An 18,698-nucleotide genomic window follows, 5' to 3' on the forward strand; every position below is an offset into this window, starting at 1 on the left:
ATAAGTAGGGTCTGTTACTAGTCTATGACATACCATGAAAAATTTTCACACCCCCTCAGTTATTTCCATTGGAAGAAAGAGAAAGCACACCCCCTCCACACACTCATGACAGAGGAGGGTGGTCTATATATGCTGTAGGCACCAAGGGAGCCCTTAGCCTTCTGACCTGAGAGGCTTTGACCTCTGACTCCTTTGAGGGAAGAGGGATGTCTCTGTTAGCTGACTATGGTAGTTTGAATAAGAATGCCCCCCATAGGCTCATATATTTGAATGTTTAGTCATCAGGTAATGGTACTACTTGGGAAGGATTAGGAGGTGTAGCCTTGTTGGAAGTATGTCACTGGGTGTCTTAGTTAGGGTTTCTATTTCTGTGAAGAGACACCATGACCAAGGCAACTCTTATAAAGGAAAATCACTTAATTGGGGTGGCTTATATTTTCAGAGGTTTAGTCATTATCATCAAAGTACAACATGGTGGCAAGCAGGCAGACATGTGCTAGAGAAGGAGCTGAGAGCCCTACTTCTTGACTTGCAACAGGAAGTGGTCTGCCTTACTGGGTATAGCTTGAGCACAGGAGACCCCTAAACCCACCCCACAGTGACATACTTCCTCCAACAAGGCCATACCTACTTCATTCAACAAGGCCACATTTCTCATTAATGCCATTCCCTTTGGGTGCCATTTTCTTTCAAAGCACCACACTGGGGGTGGGCTTTGGGGTTTCAAAAGTCCCTCCTCCCTTTCTCTCCCCCACCCTTCTCTCTGCTTATGGACCAGGATATAACTCTCAGCTACTTCTCCAGCACCGTGTCTGTCTGGGGCCATGCTCTCTGCCATGATCATAATGCATTAAGACTCTGAAACTGTAAGCAAGTTCCTTACATGTGCCTTGCCAAGTCCCATGGTGTCTCTGCACAGCAGTATAACAGTGACTAGACATGGGCCAACTTTCTATGAGGCAGCATCCTCTGAGCAGGCCAGCTTTGCCTTACCCCCAGAGGTGATAAAGAAGACCTCTGTTCCTTCTAGCTTTCTATCTGGCATTTTGATCACTCATATATTTCTGAAGAGGGTCTTGTTTGATACTCAGTGTGGCTGTGACTGGTTTTCTCTAGATACAGTGTGGGAGAAGTCACGTAGCTGCTTCTGCTCCGGTCTGGGATGACCAGGGCCATGAAACCAGCTTGTGAGGTGTGATATAGGTACTACTCTGCCAGGCACTGGCTGGGCTATATGAGCCTCAGCTCACCATGTCCCCAGGCTGTCTACAGTATGGTAGAAGCCGCAGACTCCCAGTGGGAAGCAGGATTCAAATGCAGTAATATTAAGAGGAGTCTGACCTTGCCAGCCTCTAGAAACTGGCCCTGCTCTTGTCAACAGTCCATCTGAGATCACACCCAGGAATACTGAAGACTTCCATTCCCAGGGTGTGAGGGTGTGCATGCCGACAAAAAGGACTTCTGCTTGCCTTATCTTGTCCTTGGGGACAATCATAGCCAGGCGAGGTCTGTTAGTCATTCCTATAGCTTCTCTCTCTCCCACTTCTTTCTCTTTGTGAGACCAACACCTGGATGCTTCCAGCTGCTAGTGGGTGGATGTCTTTGTATAACTTTGTATTGTGTGAGTGAACGGAGAAAAAAAAGCAAGCTGTCCCCAGAGAGATAAGCTTGTAACTTGGATATAAGATCATAGTTCTTGTCACCTCTTTGCCACCAGAGCTGTCTTGGAGAACTTAATTAATTTCTTTTCATCCTGTTATTATCATATTTAAATAGGGAAGACACCTCTCCAGACCTTTGCTGGGCTGCACTACAGGGTGTCCATGAAAGTACATTGGAAATCATGCTGCAACATGAAAGTAGTGGCAGATCAATACATGCACATAAATAATGCATACAGATTTACCATTTTATTTCACCTCCTTCCTGAGAGTTTATTTGATTCATTTTACAATGTCAAACAGAGGTTAAAATCTTATGTAAATTAAGTCCATCTAAGAAATGAGTCCATGATGCATTGTAGCTGCATAGCTCTGTGAGACAGTTACTCCAAAGAGTACTAGCACCTAACCCTAGTGATGCCCAAGGCAAAAGAAGAAAAAAGAAGAAAAAGAAAAGGAAAGGAAGAAATACAACTCATATGGCGTGCTCACTATCTGATTTGTATCCACTAAATTAGAAGCATTGACTGTTACTAGTCTCTCACACGAGATGGCAGAATGACCCAAGGGCAGTGCCCTCCCCGTTTCAAAGAGAAGCAGATGGAAGTGAGAGCTTAGCTTCTACCTGTCACTCTTACTCTCATAGCCCCCCCCCCTTACTGTGGTTGGAAGCAGCAGCCCACTCTGAGGTCCTGCTGGCCTTCTCAGCAACCAGTCACACTGCCTAGCCATTCCCTCTTCCTCCTCCTGCTGACTTCCTTGTCCAAATGTTTTTGCAGGTGGTTAAGCTGAAGGGCCAAGTGCTGTCGGTCATGTATCGGTTCCGCACCAAGAACCGGGAGTGGCTGTTGATCCGTACCAGCAGCTTCACCTTCCAGAACCCCTATTCCGATGAGATCGAGTACGTCATCTGCACCAACACCAACGTCAAGTACGTGCACAGCCCCCTCTTCTGCTGGTTATTCACATATGAGTTGCATCCCGAACTGCTTTGCTTGAGGCTCCCTTCTCCCCACGAGCTCTAGCTGCAGCCTGAAACCCCTACAGGGTGAAGGAGGAAGAAAAGGGGAGACTCTGGGTTCCTGTTACTGTGGGATACATGCATCTCTCCCATGTTCAGGTCAGGGTACCACAGTCTCCATTCCATTCTTTTCCTCCTGATACCAAGCCAAGCAGAGAAGAGCTCTGCCAGTGCCCAATTCCGCATCCTATTGTGCTAGTCACCCCTGGTCCTGCTGAAGCTTGTGGGTGGAAGAAAGGGACTGAAGCTCTGGCTAAGTCAGGCAGCTTGTTGTAGCACCTAGTACCACCACCTAAGCCCAGAAGTACCCCTGCTACCCACCCGGGACCCCTACTTTTGTACACGTTCCATATCCATGGAGTTGGCAGATAGACCTGAGTTCTCCCTTGGCCCTGCTCGTTCCTGGCTTTGTGATGTCACATAAGTCACTTCCTCTCTTACCCATCACTTCCTTTTCTGTGACATGAAATGATGGCCCTCTGTTTTGTGTGTGTGCATGGGCATGGGCATGTATTTGGAAGCCAGGGGCTGACATCTGAGGTCTTCCTCAGTTGCTCTCCCTTACCTTTGAGATGGAGTCTTCCACTGAACTTGCAGCTCACGGTTTTGGCCAGGCTTGGACCCTGCTTCCCAGTGCTGGGATCACATGAGCACTGCTGAGCCTGGATTAATTGTCTACATGCATGCTGAGACATGCTCTCATGCTTTGCTAACTATGTCATCTCCCCAACCCATGGCCCCTCCTTTCCGGAGGTAAGCTTAAATCTGTGGAACAGACTTGTGGACACAGTGCTTTCTATATGTTGTAGCAAGTTTGGCTGTGGTCAGGTCTTGCCTCTTCACATCAAATGTGGAGGGAATGCAGAGGAAGTCTGATTTCAGATGCTTCTAGTTACACTATTTTGAGACTTTTTGTAGCTGTGGCTTACCTAGACCTCACTATATAGACAAAGCTAGCCTGGAAGTCTCAGCATTCTACCTGTCCCCCATTTTCTGTAATTTGAATTTGCTGTGTTGTGAAAATGCTGCACATTTAAGGGAAATCACTCATTAGACTTGAATCTGCTCCTTCCCTGTGCTAGCAATGTGCTAGAGGATGCCAAGCTTTGGCAGTAAGCAGTGGCTCCACTTAGCCACACATAAGAGAAAATACCTGTCACTCTACGTGTGTTGCTAAGATGCCATGAGTTAGGGACAGTGGTGCTTTTTTTGGTTTGCAAAACCACACAGTTATGCTAGGTTAATCAGGTGTAACCCTGGTGTGACCTAGGGGACATCTGTACCCAGCAAGGAACATACGCATGCAAACGTGTGGACACAAAGGTATCCCCAAGAGTTAAAGCACATGGAAGCCATGTCTAGGATGAAAAGATGTAGAATGAGGCTGACATACTGCCCTTGTGTCTGTCACTCATGGCACTGGACCTCCTGACCTCCATTTCCCATTTAAGTCAGGGCTGGTCCTGAGCCCATGGCCTTCTAGTCCCCATCCCTGATACTAGGGGATCCTTCTAAGGACCTACCCTGCCTCTCCATCAGAGCAATTTTTGTTCCCACCAGGCCTTGCTGAGCCACTCAGTTTGTCCCAGGCCCTTGCAGCCTGGCTCTCACACTAGCCCAACAGCTACTAGCATGCCATCTGGAGCACATAACTCTTGCTCCCAGGTACTTTTCCCTCAGCTATCTTCTGGTCCAGCTCTCCTTCTAGATATCTTCTCCCTTTGTGTAGTTGGTACAACTGGATTCTTCTTCTACCCCATCTGCCGGTCAAACCTATAAATGGAACAGAAGAAATATGAGAAGCCATATGTCCAGATGGGCAAAAGATGATCTTATCTCAATTTTCTATGTCTTCTTCTATGTCTTGGGTTTTTAATCAAATTGAGGGTGTTCTGTTTCTCCACATCAATGCCACAATGTGGAGGAGAAGTGCTCTTTGCCAAGATACCCTTGAGTGCCACACCCAAATCTGGCCCTAGGTCTGACTAAAATAATGAAGGTTGAGAAATGGGAGTAGAGCCAAGCACGGGGCCAGGGAAGCCCTGGTTGCTGTTTTGAGGTCCTTAGCAGGAGAGAGAGAAGGACAGTGCCAGCCCTGACCTGTTTAGCACCTGTGCAAGCCAGATCTCTGCCCTTAGGCTTGTCTCTCCCAATATGGCTCCACACCTGCCAATTCAGGCTGCCTAGTCAAGTAGTCATAGAAATAGACAAACACACCAACTACTCAGAGTCCTGGACACTATTCTAGAATCTTCCTCCTTTGGATGCCAACAGGTTGGTTGGTTGTTAGGGAAAGCCACCCCTCCTAGATTCTGCCTCCTCTGCCCCTTATCCCTCTTTGTTCCTTTACAACACGAGGTTGTGTACACAGGCCTATACACAGCAGGGGCCCTGAGGCTGCCTACTCCCTGTGGGTGAGGCTGTTTCCTGGGCTTTGAGGGTGTCATCTGCATCACACCATCAACCCTAAATCCACCCTGTTGATGAAGCTGATTCTGTCTTACATCAGAGCCACCCCATCACAGTGACAGCCCTGAGTCTTGGCTGGGCATCCAGCTGCTTTCTAGATTTGGTTGAAAGAGCAGACTGACCTCCTTGTTGGGTGATGTTTGGCACTCTTCCAGTCTTTGTAAACCTTCTGCTGTCCGAGTCACATGTTTGGTCACAACTAATGAAGCTGATACTCCCTGATCACCATGACCGGACATGGCCTGTGCCAGTCAAGATGCCTGTATTACCATTCGTGTTCTTAAGGGGAAACCTGGTCCCAGGAGGCCTAAGGCTTGGGCTTTAAACCCATGAGAACATGGGTAGGGAGGGACAAGAGACAGGGGACAGTGGACAGTACAGAGGATGAAGAGGACAAACCAGTCCCCCAGGAGGCAGCCCTGACATGAGGCCTGGAAGCAAAGTCACTTTCCTCTGCAAGCCAGGCCCAGCTGAGAGGGTTGGCCTTCCTTTCTGAAAGGCAGGCAGTGTTGAGAAGACAGAAAAGCTTTTGTTCAGGGGTGGGCCATCCTGCTGACCCAGGCCAGTCATTCTCAGCAGCTCCTGGAGGTTGTGCAGCTCCGAGAGATACATGCAGCAGCTGCAGCCACGCAGCATCAGTTTTCTAAGCCAGGTGTTCAGTGGCAAGGCTGAAAAGCTCACTGTGGACAGTAGAGGGCAGTGCTGGCCACACATGTGAGCAGACAACCTTTCTTTCATTTGTGAGGTCAGCTTTGCCAGCAGAAGGGCCAGCTAGTTAGGAAAGATTCTCCAATGCCCTGTGCTTGCTTGGCGGGAGGAGGGGGAGTTGCTTGCTCGGTAGCCTTCAGCTGAGAGCATCCAAAAGCAACTTCCTGAAGAAGTGAAGCAAGCACCGGGTGTTTAGCATTTGTGCTAAGCTACTGAAAAGGCTCTTTGTCAACCCTGACTTCTTCCCGTTCCCTCCACACAGATGGAAGCCCAGAAAAACACACTGATGCAACACACTGGGTGCACATCTCTGAGCTGTGCCAAGTCTTGGTGTTAGGGAGTTGATTCTCTGAGAGACCAGTCCTGGGCTGACTAGGTACCATTCATGTTCATCTTTCCACATTTGTTCAGCCTCGCTCCTGGATTTTCATTTCCCTACCTCTCTTCAGGCTACTGGTATGCAATCCTCCTTGGGCCAAGCCTCTGTTACTAAAATAGCATTAGTCTGAGGTTGTCTCAGGTTTTCATGACACAAGTTCCTGGTGTGTTTGTGTACATGCACATGTACCTGTGTACATCCATGTGTGTATATACATGGGTGTAGATGTATGTGTCTTGTGTACAAACACAAGTTCTTAAAGTCCCACCATGCCCAAAGTCCAGCTGGTCAATGATCATACATACTCTGTGATAGCAGTGGTTACCTGCTTGGTAGTAGGTGGAAACTGTGGAGAAGGAGTGAATGCAAAAGGAAGCAGAAGATTGTATGTAATCTCTACAGAATTTAGAGTATAGACTGTACCCCCAGAGCCTAAGGAGCATGCCCAGGAGGCAACCTTGAGTGAGTCCTGGAAGCAAAGACACTATCCTCATCTGTCTTCCTGGCTGGAGCTGTCTTTCTGCAAACCAGGCAAGAACTTCCACCCAATGAGGGGCTGAGACTCTTCCAGCTCCAGGCTCTAAACCCAGGGATCATCTTGGCCCCTGCCTTACCTTCCCCTCGGTGGAGAACCTGAGAACCAGAGCTCCAGGTGCTGCCCAGGACCCTAGCACACATCCTCCTCTGTCCCAGTAGAGGCCTTGGTGATCTCTCAGGTGATGGTCACCTTCATCAGGCTGCTGTTGAGACAACCCACATGGCAAAGGGGCAATTTCTCTGAACAGACAAAGGGTCATGCCATTCCCTACCCTGACCAAGTCAATGCCAGGTGTCCAGAGTCCCCCAGGAGCCCTAGGATGTGGTGAATGTTTATTCTTGGCTAGGCAGAGGGAAAAGTACAAGGTCCACAGCCCTGCAGAATTGAATTTGAGTTCCTTCTGTGTCACATTCAACTGGGAAAACTACTTAAGCTTGCTGACCCTCATCTCCTTTATCTGATAATTGATAGTATTGTATTGTAAAGATATAAAATGTTAGCCAAGCACTGATGATCTGTCTTCAGTTCAGATATTAGCAGCCTGCCAGTGAGCCATCATGCTTCCCCAACTTGCAGGGAACAGGAAACAAAGCAGATAATGGAGTAAGAACAAGGAAGGACAGTGATGCATCTTTTATAGTTATGATTATATTGATTCTTTTAAAAATATTTAAGAAAGGGTCTCATGTTGCCTGGGATGGTCTTGAATATAACCTTGCACTATGGATTCTCCTGCCTCTGTATCTCTAGTGCTGGATTACAGGCACGAGTCACCATGACTGCTTTTATGTGGTACTAGGAATTAAACCCACAGTTTCATGCATGCTAGGCAAGCACTCTACCAACTACATTACATCCTAACACTCTTTTTAAAGGTTTTGAAATCTCAGTTTGTTTTGAAAATTATTCTTGGTGCTCTGCTTTGCTGATGTGAGAGGCATGGGCTTCCACTGCCTGGTAGGACTTCACATGCTTCTGATTCCATCCTTGCCTTTGTTCCTGGGCTCTTGTACCACAGTGAGAAATCCTTCGCTCTTTTAGAAGCTCAGTCTTCTCATCTGTCCTCCCCTGGAGACCTAGCTCCACCAGAGCAGGAATCTGGGGTTCTGAATCATCAGAACTGGATTTGGGTATGGTGGTTTTCTTTGCCTCAGCATAGTTCACTGAATGGACTTCTGAATTTGATCCCAAAGGAGCTGCTCAGCCGGGCCACCAACAGAGCCTCCTCATTGGGGTATCTGGACCTGAGTTCCTTACACTCTACCTTGTTTGTAGTATTGAGTTGTGGGCTTCGCTGTTCCCTGAAAGCAGTCTCCCTACTTTAAAAACTGGAAGCATCTCTTTACTTTAAAATTTGAAGGTGCTGGTCATTTCCCAGAACCCCAGCAGGACATCCTGGCAGAGTAGGAAGAGCCTGACAGAGTGGGAGGAGCCTAGTAGGAGGAGCTAACCACCTTGGAATCAACCCTGAAGTCAGATCCTGTTGTGCTTTAAGCAAAACATCTCTGACCTAACCCTAGCCTTCAGCTCCAGCTTCTTGACTTTAGCATGTGGATGAAATAGCCACCATGAAAATCCAGTGTGAGGCATGAATAAAATGTACACCCGATGGCAGGTGTGCACACTTCAACCAGCAACCTTGCTAAGTGCTAAACCAACTGCTTCCCTGAATTTTGCTTTTAAAACAATTTCAGTGCTTACTGTTTGAGCCAGGCATGATGATGGCATGGTGGCGCTTGTCTGTCCTCCTAGAGGTGGAAAGGCGAATTGGGAGGATCAAGAATTCCAGGCTAGTCCAGGGTGCATAGCAAGACTCTGCCTCAGAAACAGAATTTGAAGGCTAAGGAGATGACTCAGTGGATAAAGCACAGTACAAGCATGACAGCCTGCATTTGGATCCCCAGCATCCATGTAAACAGCTTATCATAACCGTGGAGCAACCGGGGAGGGTACAGGTGGATGCCTGGAGCTCATTGGCAAGCCAGTCTAGCCAATTGGTGCGCTCTGGGTTTAGTGAAGGACCCTGCCTCAAAGGAAAAGGTGGAACACAACTGAGGAGGACCCCTGATGCCAATCTCTGGTTTCTACATGCACATGCACACACCCACAGAACACACACACACACACACACACACACACTTACTTTACCTTACCTTTTCAACAGCTCCTGTAGAAATCTAACCCCAAAATACAGGAGTTGGAGTAAAATAAAAGCGGAAAGCCTTTTAGAGATCTGGTATGTGGTGACTTTGAGGAGTGTGATTTCTACATTTGCCCCTTTGCCCCTACCTTTCTGTTCCTCACACTGTGTTGACTTATTACTTCACAGGCAGCTGCAGCAACAGCAGGCAGAACTGGAGGTACACCAGCGAGATGGGCTATCATCGTATGACTTATCTCAGGTGAATTTTGGAAAACTCTTTTCTGTTTGACACTGAGAGGACTGAAAATTAACTCACCCCAGAATCCCCACTCTAAACGAAACTGAACCAAACTAAACTAAAACTACACTCATGCCCCACATCCCAAGGCACTCTGTTCCATTCAGCCTTGGGGGTACTAATAGTATTTGGTTCCTGGTGTCCCTGTAGCTCTTCCTTCCTGAAGTGAACCACGTGGAGCAGGAAGTAGGTAGAGAGTAGATGAACTGTGGTCATCCCACACTGCATCTCTAGGGAAAGTGGGAAATCCCATCATGGGCCTCAGTCTCACAGGTGCATCCAGCAAATGCAAGCTCTGGACTTAGGTTCTCTGGCTTCCTAGCCATCTCTCTCAACTTTGCTCCCATGCCTGTTTTGCTTTAACATTTCTCTTCCTGTCATACTCTGTGTCCCTTCTTTCCTTCTCTCAGCTCCTCTGGTCCCTCGTCTCTCCTCCTGTCTCTGTTCCTGCTTCTGACAGCTGGCCTTCAGAGAAACTGACATGGGTCAGTACCTGGCCTCATTCCCAAATTAACCTTTCAGCTCTCTTCCTGGTGTTTATAATGGGTTGGTTCTTTTACATTAATCTCTAAGAAAATAGTCATTGTGACTCTGGCATTCTTCCCATAACCCCTAGTTCACACCTCCGAACCCAGGTGCCCTTGATCTTCATGAATTAGTTCTCAACCTTGCAAGAATAGTCAAGTCTTGAAACACTAGCTTCTCCTCCCAGAGGGACTATGCAAAGGACAACATGTGACCCTTGGAAAGAGTGCCTTATGTGTGGATTGTCACTGTGTTTTATGTGCCAACAGGTCCCTGTACCCAACCTACCTGCCAGTGTTCATGAGGCAGGGAAGTCTGTGGAAAAGGCAGATGCAATCTTCTCCCAAGAGAGAGACCCCCGTTTTGCTGAGATGTTTGCAGGCATCAGTGCATGTAAGTGGCAGACGGTGCTAAGCCATGAGGCTGTGGGTTGCAGTTGCTTTCAGACCATCTGGAGATAGCCACCCTAGAGATAAGGGCAGGAAAGGTGACTTTTGTGTAACTGCCACAGGACATAAGAACCTGTACAGGAGTCAGGACAGATTCTCTGTATTCCTGTCCTCGCCTCTTACTTCCTTGTCACATATGACACTCAACCTCAAGCTGTGGCATCTTATCTCTACAATGTAAAGGGTCAGAGCAATGAAGTCTAATCCACTAGGCAATGCCTTTGTCGCTGGTCAGACCTCACCACTTTAACAAAATACCCAAGAAAAAGAGGGAGAGAAGGTTGTTTTGACTTGGTTAGAGGAGAAACTTAGAAAAATCACAGGAATTCCAGAAGGAATATAAAGGAAGATGGCAAGAAAACATGAGTATCAAGAATGATAAGTCAAGATGATATTCACGGACTACAGATCCATAAGCCCCAATTAACATGCTGTCAAAATTCAACATAATCAAACACAGTGAGACGAACTAGTGAGCCCTCAGGGGCGAGTGATGAAGATGCTTTCGAACCCAAGCAGGGAAGTAGAGTGACAGTGTCACCAGAAATAGACTTCAGAATGTCCCTGTAAGCAGAGGACATGGAGCCGGAGCTAGCTATAAATCTCATGGACTTTTAAAACAGAAAATCCAAAACAATTACAAACACAGGAAGAAACTGATTTAAAAAAAGAAGACTAAGTAGAACTCAGAATGCCTTTCCTCGTTTTTAACAAATTGAGTAGATGAAAATAATAAAACGGGGAAAGATTTAGAAGACTAGATAATATGTATGTGTATATATATACATATATATATTAAGATGTATATATATATGATCGTTGTGTCCATATACATATATAAACATATATAGGTACATGTATAAGCAATGTACATTACCAAACTCCAGGAACATACATAGAACAATTATTTACCACCAAAAGCATGAGAAAAAAAGTAACTTGCATAAAGTCAGGCTTTTTGCAGTGCTGGTTGACCTGTCTGACTGACTGTCACCTGTTTTGTGTGGTGCTGAGAAGGGAAGAGCTAGGCAAGAGCTCTGTCACTCAGACTACACCTCCAGACTTGGTGAATTGTTTATAGACAAGATGGTGGCCTGATTTGTCTTTACAATGTACATTTTAGCCTTGTCTCCTCCCTGCTCAAGTCTTGTTCTTCGTGCCCCACCCTCAAGGCCTTTCAATTAGACTGCAGACTGAGCTCCTGCCCCTTAAGGATACCCCCATAGATTCACTGTGACAAGGGCTTTATTTAGAGCCCCACACAGAGATAGGAGTAGGCTATTTGGTTCCTGTGTGGTCTCCCAACCCCAGGCTACAGCCCATTACTTCTCACACCCACCTGGCAAGCTGGCCTTGGAGAGGATATACATGCTGCATAGTCACTGCCATGCATCCAGCCTTGATTTCCATCCTTCCAGGGTCTTGAGAGTGATTGTATAATTGAGACATGTAGGCATCATGATACTCTAGTTCAGTGGTTCTCAAACTTCCTAATGCTGCAACCCTTCAATACAGTTCCTCGGGTTGTGGCAACACCACACCATAAAAATTATTTTGTTACTACTTTGTTGACTGTGATTCTGCTACTGTTATGAATCATAATATAAATATCTGATATGCAGGATATCAGATATTTAATGCAATGTAATATAAATATCTGATATGCAAACCCTGTGGGGGGCCAAGACCCATAGGTTGAGAACCACTGTCCTATGGCCACAAGGGATGCATCATGGAGCCAAGGAAGGGGTGTGTTCTGGTTGACACTGCTGTCTAGAGGCTCCATCCGTTTATAGTCCGTTTTTGCTTCTTATATCACCACCGAGAACACCTTCCTTCTTATGTGAGATCTAGACAGCTTAGCTGTGACCTGAGCCCAGTCCTCTCAGCCTTTCTCTGCAGGTGACCTGTTTGAGCAGTCTCCTCACCTATCCTGGGTCTGAGTGTTCCCTGTCTCATGAGGTGCTCACTCTGAGACCCTGGTGGAAAAGCCAGGCAACAACATTCAACTGTCCTGGCCAGTCAGTCTGAGGTGCGCCTCAGCACCTGCCGATCAGGTCGGGAAAGGGCCACTGGACTGGGATTCAAGTTGTGTCTTGGTGTTTTGTTTTGGTTTTTGTTTGTTTGTTTGTTTGTTTGTTTGTTTTTGTCTGTAAAAGTGAAAGCAAGTGTGTAAGCTGTTTGTTGCTTTCCCAGCACAGTAAACATTTTACTCTTGCTAACACACAGAATCCCCACACAGCCCTGTGAAGGACACTGCAGTCATCTTCCTCTTTCAGGTGGAGAAACTGAGGCAGGGGAGAGTTCAAAGAGCTTCCCAGGTGTGATACAAAAGGCAGAGCTGAGGTCCCAGGTCAGGTAGCTGAGATTACCCAGGGTGTCCTCACCCCTTGACATATTCCCTATTGTGTATTCCCCTATGAAACTGGAAGGACGAAATACAATAGTGGCTTCCCCATTCTCAAGGGCTTGCCTTCAAGTGGCTGGGCTACCCTAAGAGTCAGAGGAGACCACCTAACAGGGAGAAATGCAAAGGTGAAGGTGAGGAGGCTGTCTTGTGTGAACCTCCTAAGTCCCCTTGCCATGCCCTGTTCTGGGGTTCCCCTGCATGGCCTGAAGCCCAAGAGTGGGGGACCTTCACATGCAACTCCTATGGTTTTCCTAGCGGAGAAGAAGATGATGAGCTCAGCATCAGCATCAGGCAGCCAGCAGATCTACTCCCAAGGAAGTCCATTCCCTGCTGGGCACTCGGGCAAGGCCTTCAGGTAGGTGCCAGGGAAGGGAATGGTAGGAAGAAAAGCCTGAGTGTCATCATTGGCTCTGCAAGCTGAACAGGAACGAGCCATTCCTGTGCTGTGGGATGGAGCCAGGATGGGGACTCTGGACTCCTGGCTGTGCTCCATCAGCCCCTCCATAGGCACTGGGTGTCAGTGACTCTCAGACAACAAAGATACCATTCTCTCTAAGTTCCTGAAGGGGAAAGTCAGGGAGGGGGTCCTATAGCCAAGATCCAGGTAGGGCTTGTTGAGAAAGTAGCCGGAACTGCCCTTTTCTCTGGTTTGCTAAGGCCATGGCCAAGTACAAGGAGAAAAGATGGTCTGTCATATCTGAGCCTCAACCTCAAGGGTCATTCAAGGCACAGAGCCAAGCAGGGTGCCTGGCTATTAGCATCAGGGCATGTGATAGCTTACTGAGGAAGCTTGACATCACCACTAAGGGCCAGGACTGCCTCAAGTTTCTTCTAGGAAATGCAAGCATGAACCCAGAAGCACTGGCAAAGGACAGGCCAGCAGTCCTTAGGGAAGGCATCCTCCTATGTCACACCAGCTACTTCTAAGTTCCCTGGAAGCCTCTGCTACCCCAGACCCAGGAAGGTGGTGTTTTTCCTACATCCTTATTGAGCTTGGCCCAACTCTGAGCAGGGCTTCAGGGACCCTGCAGGGACCTGGGTTGGGCAGGCCAATCCAGTGCCCAGAAACTACATTGGCCACAACAGGATAGGAATCTCACCTCCTTGCTGTTCTAAGAACAGACTTCCTACATCAGCAGCAGGTGTGACCAGAGGCCCAAGTGGGGCTGTACACAAGAGCCAGTACTTTGTTTCCAAAAGCCCAGGCAGAGTTAAAGCTGTCCAGCCTTAGTCATTGTCCTGGGGAGGGCTGTGCAGGCTGAAATATGTGTTAAAGAAGCACCACAAGGAACACGAGAAAATGTCCTTTGAGGGAAAGGGAGATGCAGGGGAAATACGCATATATGATGGTGCCACAGTGAAATCCGTTACTTTGGAGCTAGGCATGGTAGCTGACATCTATAAACCCAGCGCTCAAGAGTCTGAGGCAGAAGAATGCCACGAATTTATGGTCAGAATTAATTATACATTGTATGATTAATATAACTGATTTTTTAAAAAGAAACCAAATAAAAAATAAGAAAGTCCTCAGCATGGCATGGCAGTACACATCCTTCATGCCAGCATGTGGGATTAAAACTGCCTTTTGACAGAGGCAGGTTGATCTCTGTGAGTTCCAGGACACCCAGAGCTATATAGTAAAAAAAAAAAAAAAAAAAAAAAAAAAAAAAAAAAAAACCAACCCTGTTTCGACATTGAAGACTCCCCAAGGAAGGCCTCACCCTCCCTGGGGAGCAGAAAAAGGTTGGGATGGTCGGGGTGGGGGGGGTCGGGGGGGGCAGGGGAGGGAGAGGGAACTGAGATTGACATGTAAAAGGAGCTTGTTTCTAATTTAAATAAAAAATGTCATTGAGGAAAGAAAGAAAGAAAGAAAGAAAGAAAGAAAGAAAGAAAGAAAGAAAGAAAGACCCTGTTTCAAACAAGCAAACAGACAGACAAAAACAACAACCGAAAGGGAATACCCTCTAAACTGAAACATCCATCTGGGGAAGTGGGAAAGAGCTGCTGTGTTAGGTAAACTCATTTAGGAAGACAGAGATGACATTTGAACAACCACATTTGCTTTACAATCTACAAGGGGTCAGAGAGCATAGGAAAAGGTTAGAATACAATTATTAAAACTGTAGTCTGTAACTACCTTTCTTTCAAAACCCACCTGAAAACCTAAAATTAGATGCAGCCCACCTCACTCAATACATTCACAGGCCCCAGCACAGACCCAGAGAGATAACAAGCAGGACCTGGAACAGCATGAGTCTCCCTCCCTTCAGCCTTTCCCATCTTCAGTGGGCTTAATGTCCACATAGCCCAGAAAGCTCCTGGAAGAAGGACCTGGCAGTGGAGTGAGGAATCTGTCACAGTGCCCTCATCAGGCATGCAGAGAGCTAGGCATTGAGACACATACTGCAGGAGCCTAACAAAAGTGCACCCAGTGAATTCATCTGAAGGCAGAGGAGGTAAACCAGCAGCTACATACCTGACTGAGCCCCTCATAGCAGCCTTCCATCCCCAGGGTTGTCTCAGTATTGAAACTGACAGCCTGCAGCCTATATGCGAAGTCTGTAAGCCTCCTCAGTGCCCCAAAGGGACAAATTAACCAGAACACAAAGAGCAGGTAGCCTGAAGTCTGATTTGTATTCTCAGACTCGCTTCTCTTCTTGGAATGGAATCTTTCATAGAGATCTGGGGGGGGGGACAATGTTGGGGGAGGGGAATGAAAGAGGGGACAGATCCTGGGGGAGAAGGAAGCTGAGAATAGAAACCTGCAAGGACCCTGGGCCACATACGAGGAGGGAGAGGGCAGGAAGGAGCGCCATTGCAGGATCTTTTGGCAGACTCAAGAAAGCAGGAATAAACATATTTTCTTCTCCTAGCTCTTCCGTGGTCCATGTTCCCGGAGTGAATGACATCCAGTCCTCCTCCTCAACGGGCCAGAACATATCCCAGATCTCCCGGCAACTGAACCAAGGCCAGGTAGCATGGACAGGCAGCCGTCCACCCTTCCCGGGGCAGGTATGAATAACTATGAGATACAACCGTGGGTGTCCAGAGTGACAGAACACCTGCTTTTTTGGGTCCCAACTCTGAGGGTATGTCAGTGTTCCCAACTAGAACAGCCAGCTCTTTGGGGGTCCTTGCCATCCATGGAACACTTTGAGAGCTGGGTCCCCAATAGTTATACCATGTCTGATCAGCCCCCCTTTCTTCTCACAATCTCCCCTTAAGAAAGGGAGCAAGAAGAGGTCAGGTACCCAAAGTTTCTTCAGCAAAAACAAGCCCCTCCATCACTTTGGAGCTCTGGTAGCCACTAACCCAAGATGGCCTGGAAATACTCAACCATACAGCAAATACTCCTACTTCCCTAGAAGGTACTAGAAGCATAAGTCTTATTCAGCTGAGAGACCTCTGTAAGCTGAACTTGGAGAAACCAGGCCATTGTAGTCCTCAAAGTAATGCTAACCAGCTCCACCCCAAGTCTCCAGGGCCAGGATGCTGGCCCCTATACCTTGGGCTCATCCAGGCCAGTGAAGGTAACCAGGGCCTGCTGTTCCTGAAGGGACCTCAGGGGTGGAGCTCATGGGAGGCTGGTTGGTCCTGCCTCTTTCTGTCCTAACCAAAGCAAATCCTACCCCAGCCCAGCAAGACACAGTCATCTGCCTTCGGCATTGGATCAAGCCACCCCTACCCGGCTGACCCTTCTTCCTACAGCCCTCTCTCCAGCCCAGCTGCCTCCTCGCCAAGTGGAAACGCCTACCCCAGTCTTGCCAACAGGACTCCGGGGTTCGGTAGGTGGGGGACGAAGGAAAGAATTCTTGTTCTGAGCATCCTGTGTCCAGGAGCTGAGCCTCGGGCCTAGAGAATATAGGGCAGCACCCAAATTCTCAGGATATGGGGCAGGGCCCCAAAATGTCTCAGCTCCTTTCCTATCTGGCCACAGTCAAGAGGGCCTCGGGTGTCCTAAGTCAGGGAAGCATATACCTTGACCCTGAGGTTCAGTGTTGCTATTTCAAGGCATGATCACTCATTCCTGTGTTGTGATGTGGCCCGATTGCTAGTTTAACCCTGCATGGCCCAAGGGAGAAATTGTCACATCCCAGAAGTAAAAAATTCTCCTTTCTCCACTCAGAAACTCAGAGAAGTCAGGGATGGCTGGTTGGGTCAGTGGCACCAAAAAGTTCCCTTTTGAATATTGCGAGTTGTATTTTATGTTTTTTCTCATTCTGTGGCAAGATACCCAACAAAGTCACTTCAGGACATATGGTTTATTTTGGTTCACAAATTATTTGAAGTTCAGTTCCTTATCACAGGGGAAGGGTGACACTGTAGCTGCAGTCAGGAATCAGGAGATGAATGCTGGAGGTCAGCTCACTCTTTCCTATGTAGTTAGTATTTCCATTGCATTTATGTGTAGTTCCCCAGCCGATGGACAGTGGTGCCCCTCAGTCAGGATGAATCTTCTCAACTCAGTTAATATAACCTCTAAAGTCCCTCACACGCATACCCAGATGCTGTCAACCTCATAACTTCCGTCACACTAGGGATCCCATCTCACCGGAATGTTTCCGTGCTCTGCAAGAAAGGCTCAGGCCATAAAAGGTGTTGTGGCTATGACTCTATCTACTGACTCAGTCGCAGACACTTCTATCGGTTGTTCTAGGTGTATTTGATACATGTCAGCATCTCTCCCAGGGCCAGAGTCACACGCCACAGAAGTGGCTGTCCTGCCAGATTACTTATGGTACAGTCACTGGGTGACATCCAAGATCAAGGCACCCAAGGATTTTCTGTGCAGACCCATCACTCTTAAGTGAGCAGGAAGCCAAGCCGAAACCTCCCGATTTCACTTGTCAAGTTAAAGGCTTCCATTTAAGTGGCTCACCTGTCTATCTTATGGGAAAGCTCCCCTCTGTAGCCCATCATACAATGTAGTTATGAACTGTCTCTACCTCTCTTCACTTCCACCACTGACAGTAATGCTTCTGCCTCAAAGTCCAAAGCCTTGGTCACAACATCTCAGGACTCCAGGTTTGTCTGTTCCCTTTGAAGCCAACAGTCCCCCAAGTACAAACCTTATTTATGTGTAGCACACATGTTCAGCCTTTAAAGATCCCTACTGACTCACCCTGGGACACTGGTGTGAGAAGCACAGACCCCTCAGTCAACCATGCCCTCAGCTCTGTTGCAACCTGAGGGTAAGGTCCTTAGTTCCCAGGATTGGGCCCCTTCCTGCTTTCAAGTGTAGGAACATTCTCTTTGTCTGAGAGCAGGGGCCCTGACTTATTGTGATTTAACCAGAGTGCCACGCCCAGTCCCTGGAGGCAGGAAGAGACCTGGCTGACCTGTAGCTCAGGCTAGAAGCAGAGGCAAAGATGCAGTAGAGATAGAGGAGACAGGTAACAGGAAGTAGAGAGACACACCATGGCTCCAGCAGCCAGATATTCATGGAAGCCCGGGGCGGGGGGGGGGGGGGGGGCGCAGGGGGGATGGTCACTTGTGTTACAGGGCCAGGAAAGTCTTCCAGAGAGAGAGATAACATGTATCCCTGGGAGGACTTAAAAGCATCATGTGACCATGACAAGACAGGTAGGGAGGCTCCTCCCTGTCCCAGCGGTCCAGTGCCTTTACCTGTGTGCATTTGGCCAGTCTCCATCAAGTAATGGCAGGTTCTGAAGTGTAAATGGAGGTAGGACCCTTAGTTGAGGTCACTGGCCAACTCTGATGACCCAAGAATAGGGTCACACACTGGAGCTTCTATCTCAACCAATTCTGTTGCATGTTGCTAGGTGGTAAGTGTGCCGGTGCCGGACATTACTAGGTGGTTGCTGAACACTGCACAGCAGGCTTCCACTGAGTATTTCATGTGTTTGAATTCATTTAGCAATTAACTTGTCCGAGAGGGAGAGGTCATTCTTATTCCCATTTCACATGACAGAATGGAAGTCCCGGGTCCTAATGGATCATGGTGGAGCCAAGAAGGGATCAAGACTGTCCCTCTGCTCACAGCCCTTAGGACAGGGATAGAACTTTCTACTCCCTTATTCAGGGAGTAGAAATCAGCTGGAAGGGTCATCTGCCAACATATCCCTTGCTTTGTGAC

General features: G+C 47.8%; 1 protein-coding gene across 2 annotated transcripts in view; it reads left to right on the forward strand.

Annotated features, from left to right (window-relative positions):
* The window catches only part of Arnt2 (aryl hydrocarbon receptor nuclear translocator 2), a 96,865-nt gene that overhangs the window by 64,670 nt on the left and 13,497 nt on the right, over positions 1-18,698 (forward strand). For both annotated transcript variants that reach the window (XM_035442410.1, XM_035442411.1), the window contains 6 exons: positions 2,441-2,592; positions 9,106-9,178; positions 10,012-10,135; positions 12,857-12,956; positions 15,475-15,613; positions 16,236-16,386. In XM_035442410.1, coding sequence (XP_035298301.1) covers positions 2,441-2,592; positions 9,106-9,178; positions 10,012-10,135; positions 12,857-12,956; positions 15,475-15,613; positions 16,236-16,386 — 739 coding nt within the window. The remainder of the gene's footprint in view (positions 1-2,440; positions 2,593-9,105; positions 9,179-10,011; positions 10,136-12,856; positions 12,957-15,474; positions 15,614-16,235; positions 16,387-18,698) is intronic.

This window comes from Cricetulus griseus, chromosome 3, assembly GCF_003668045.3.
Source record: "Cricetulus griseus strain 17A/GY chromosome 3, alternate assembly CriGri-PICRH-1.0, whole genome shotgun sequence".
Classification (NCBI taxonomy): domain Eukaryota; kingdom Metazoa; phylum Chordata; class Mammalia; order Rodentia; family Cricetidae; genus Cricetulus; species Cricetulus griseus.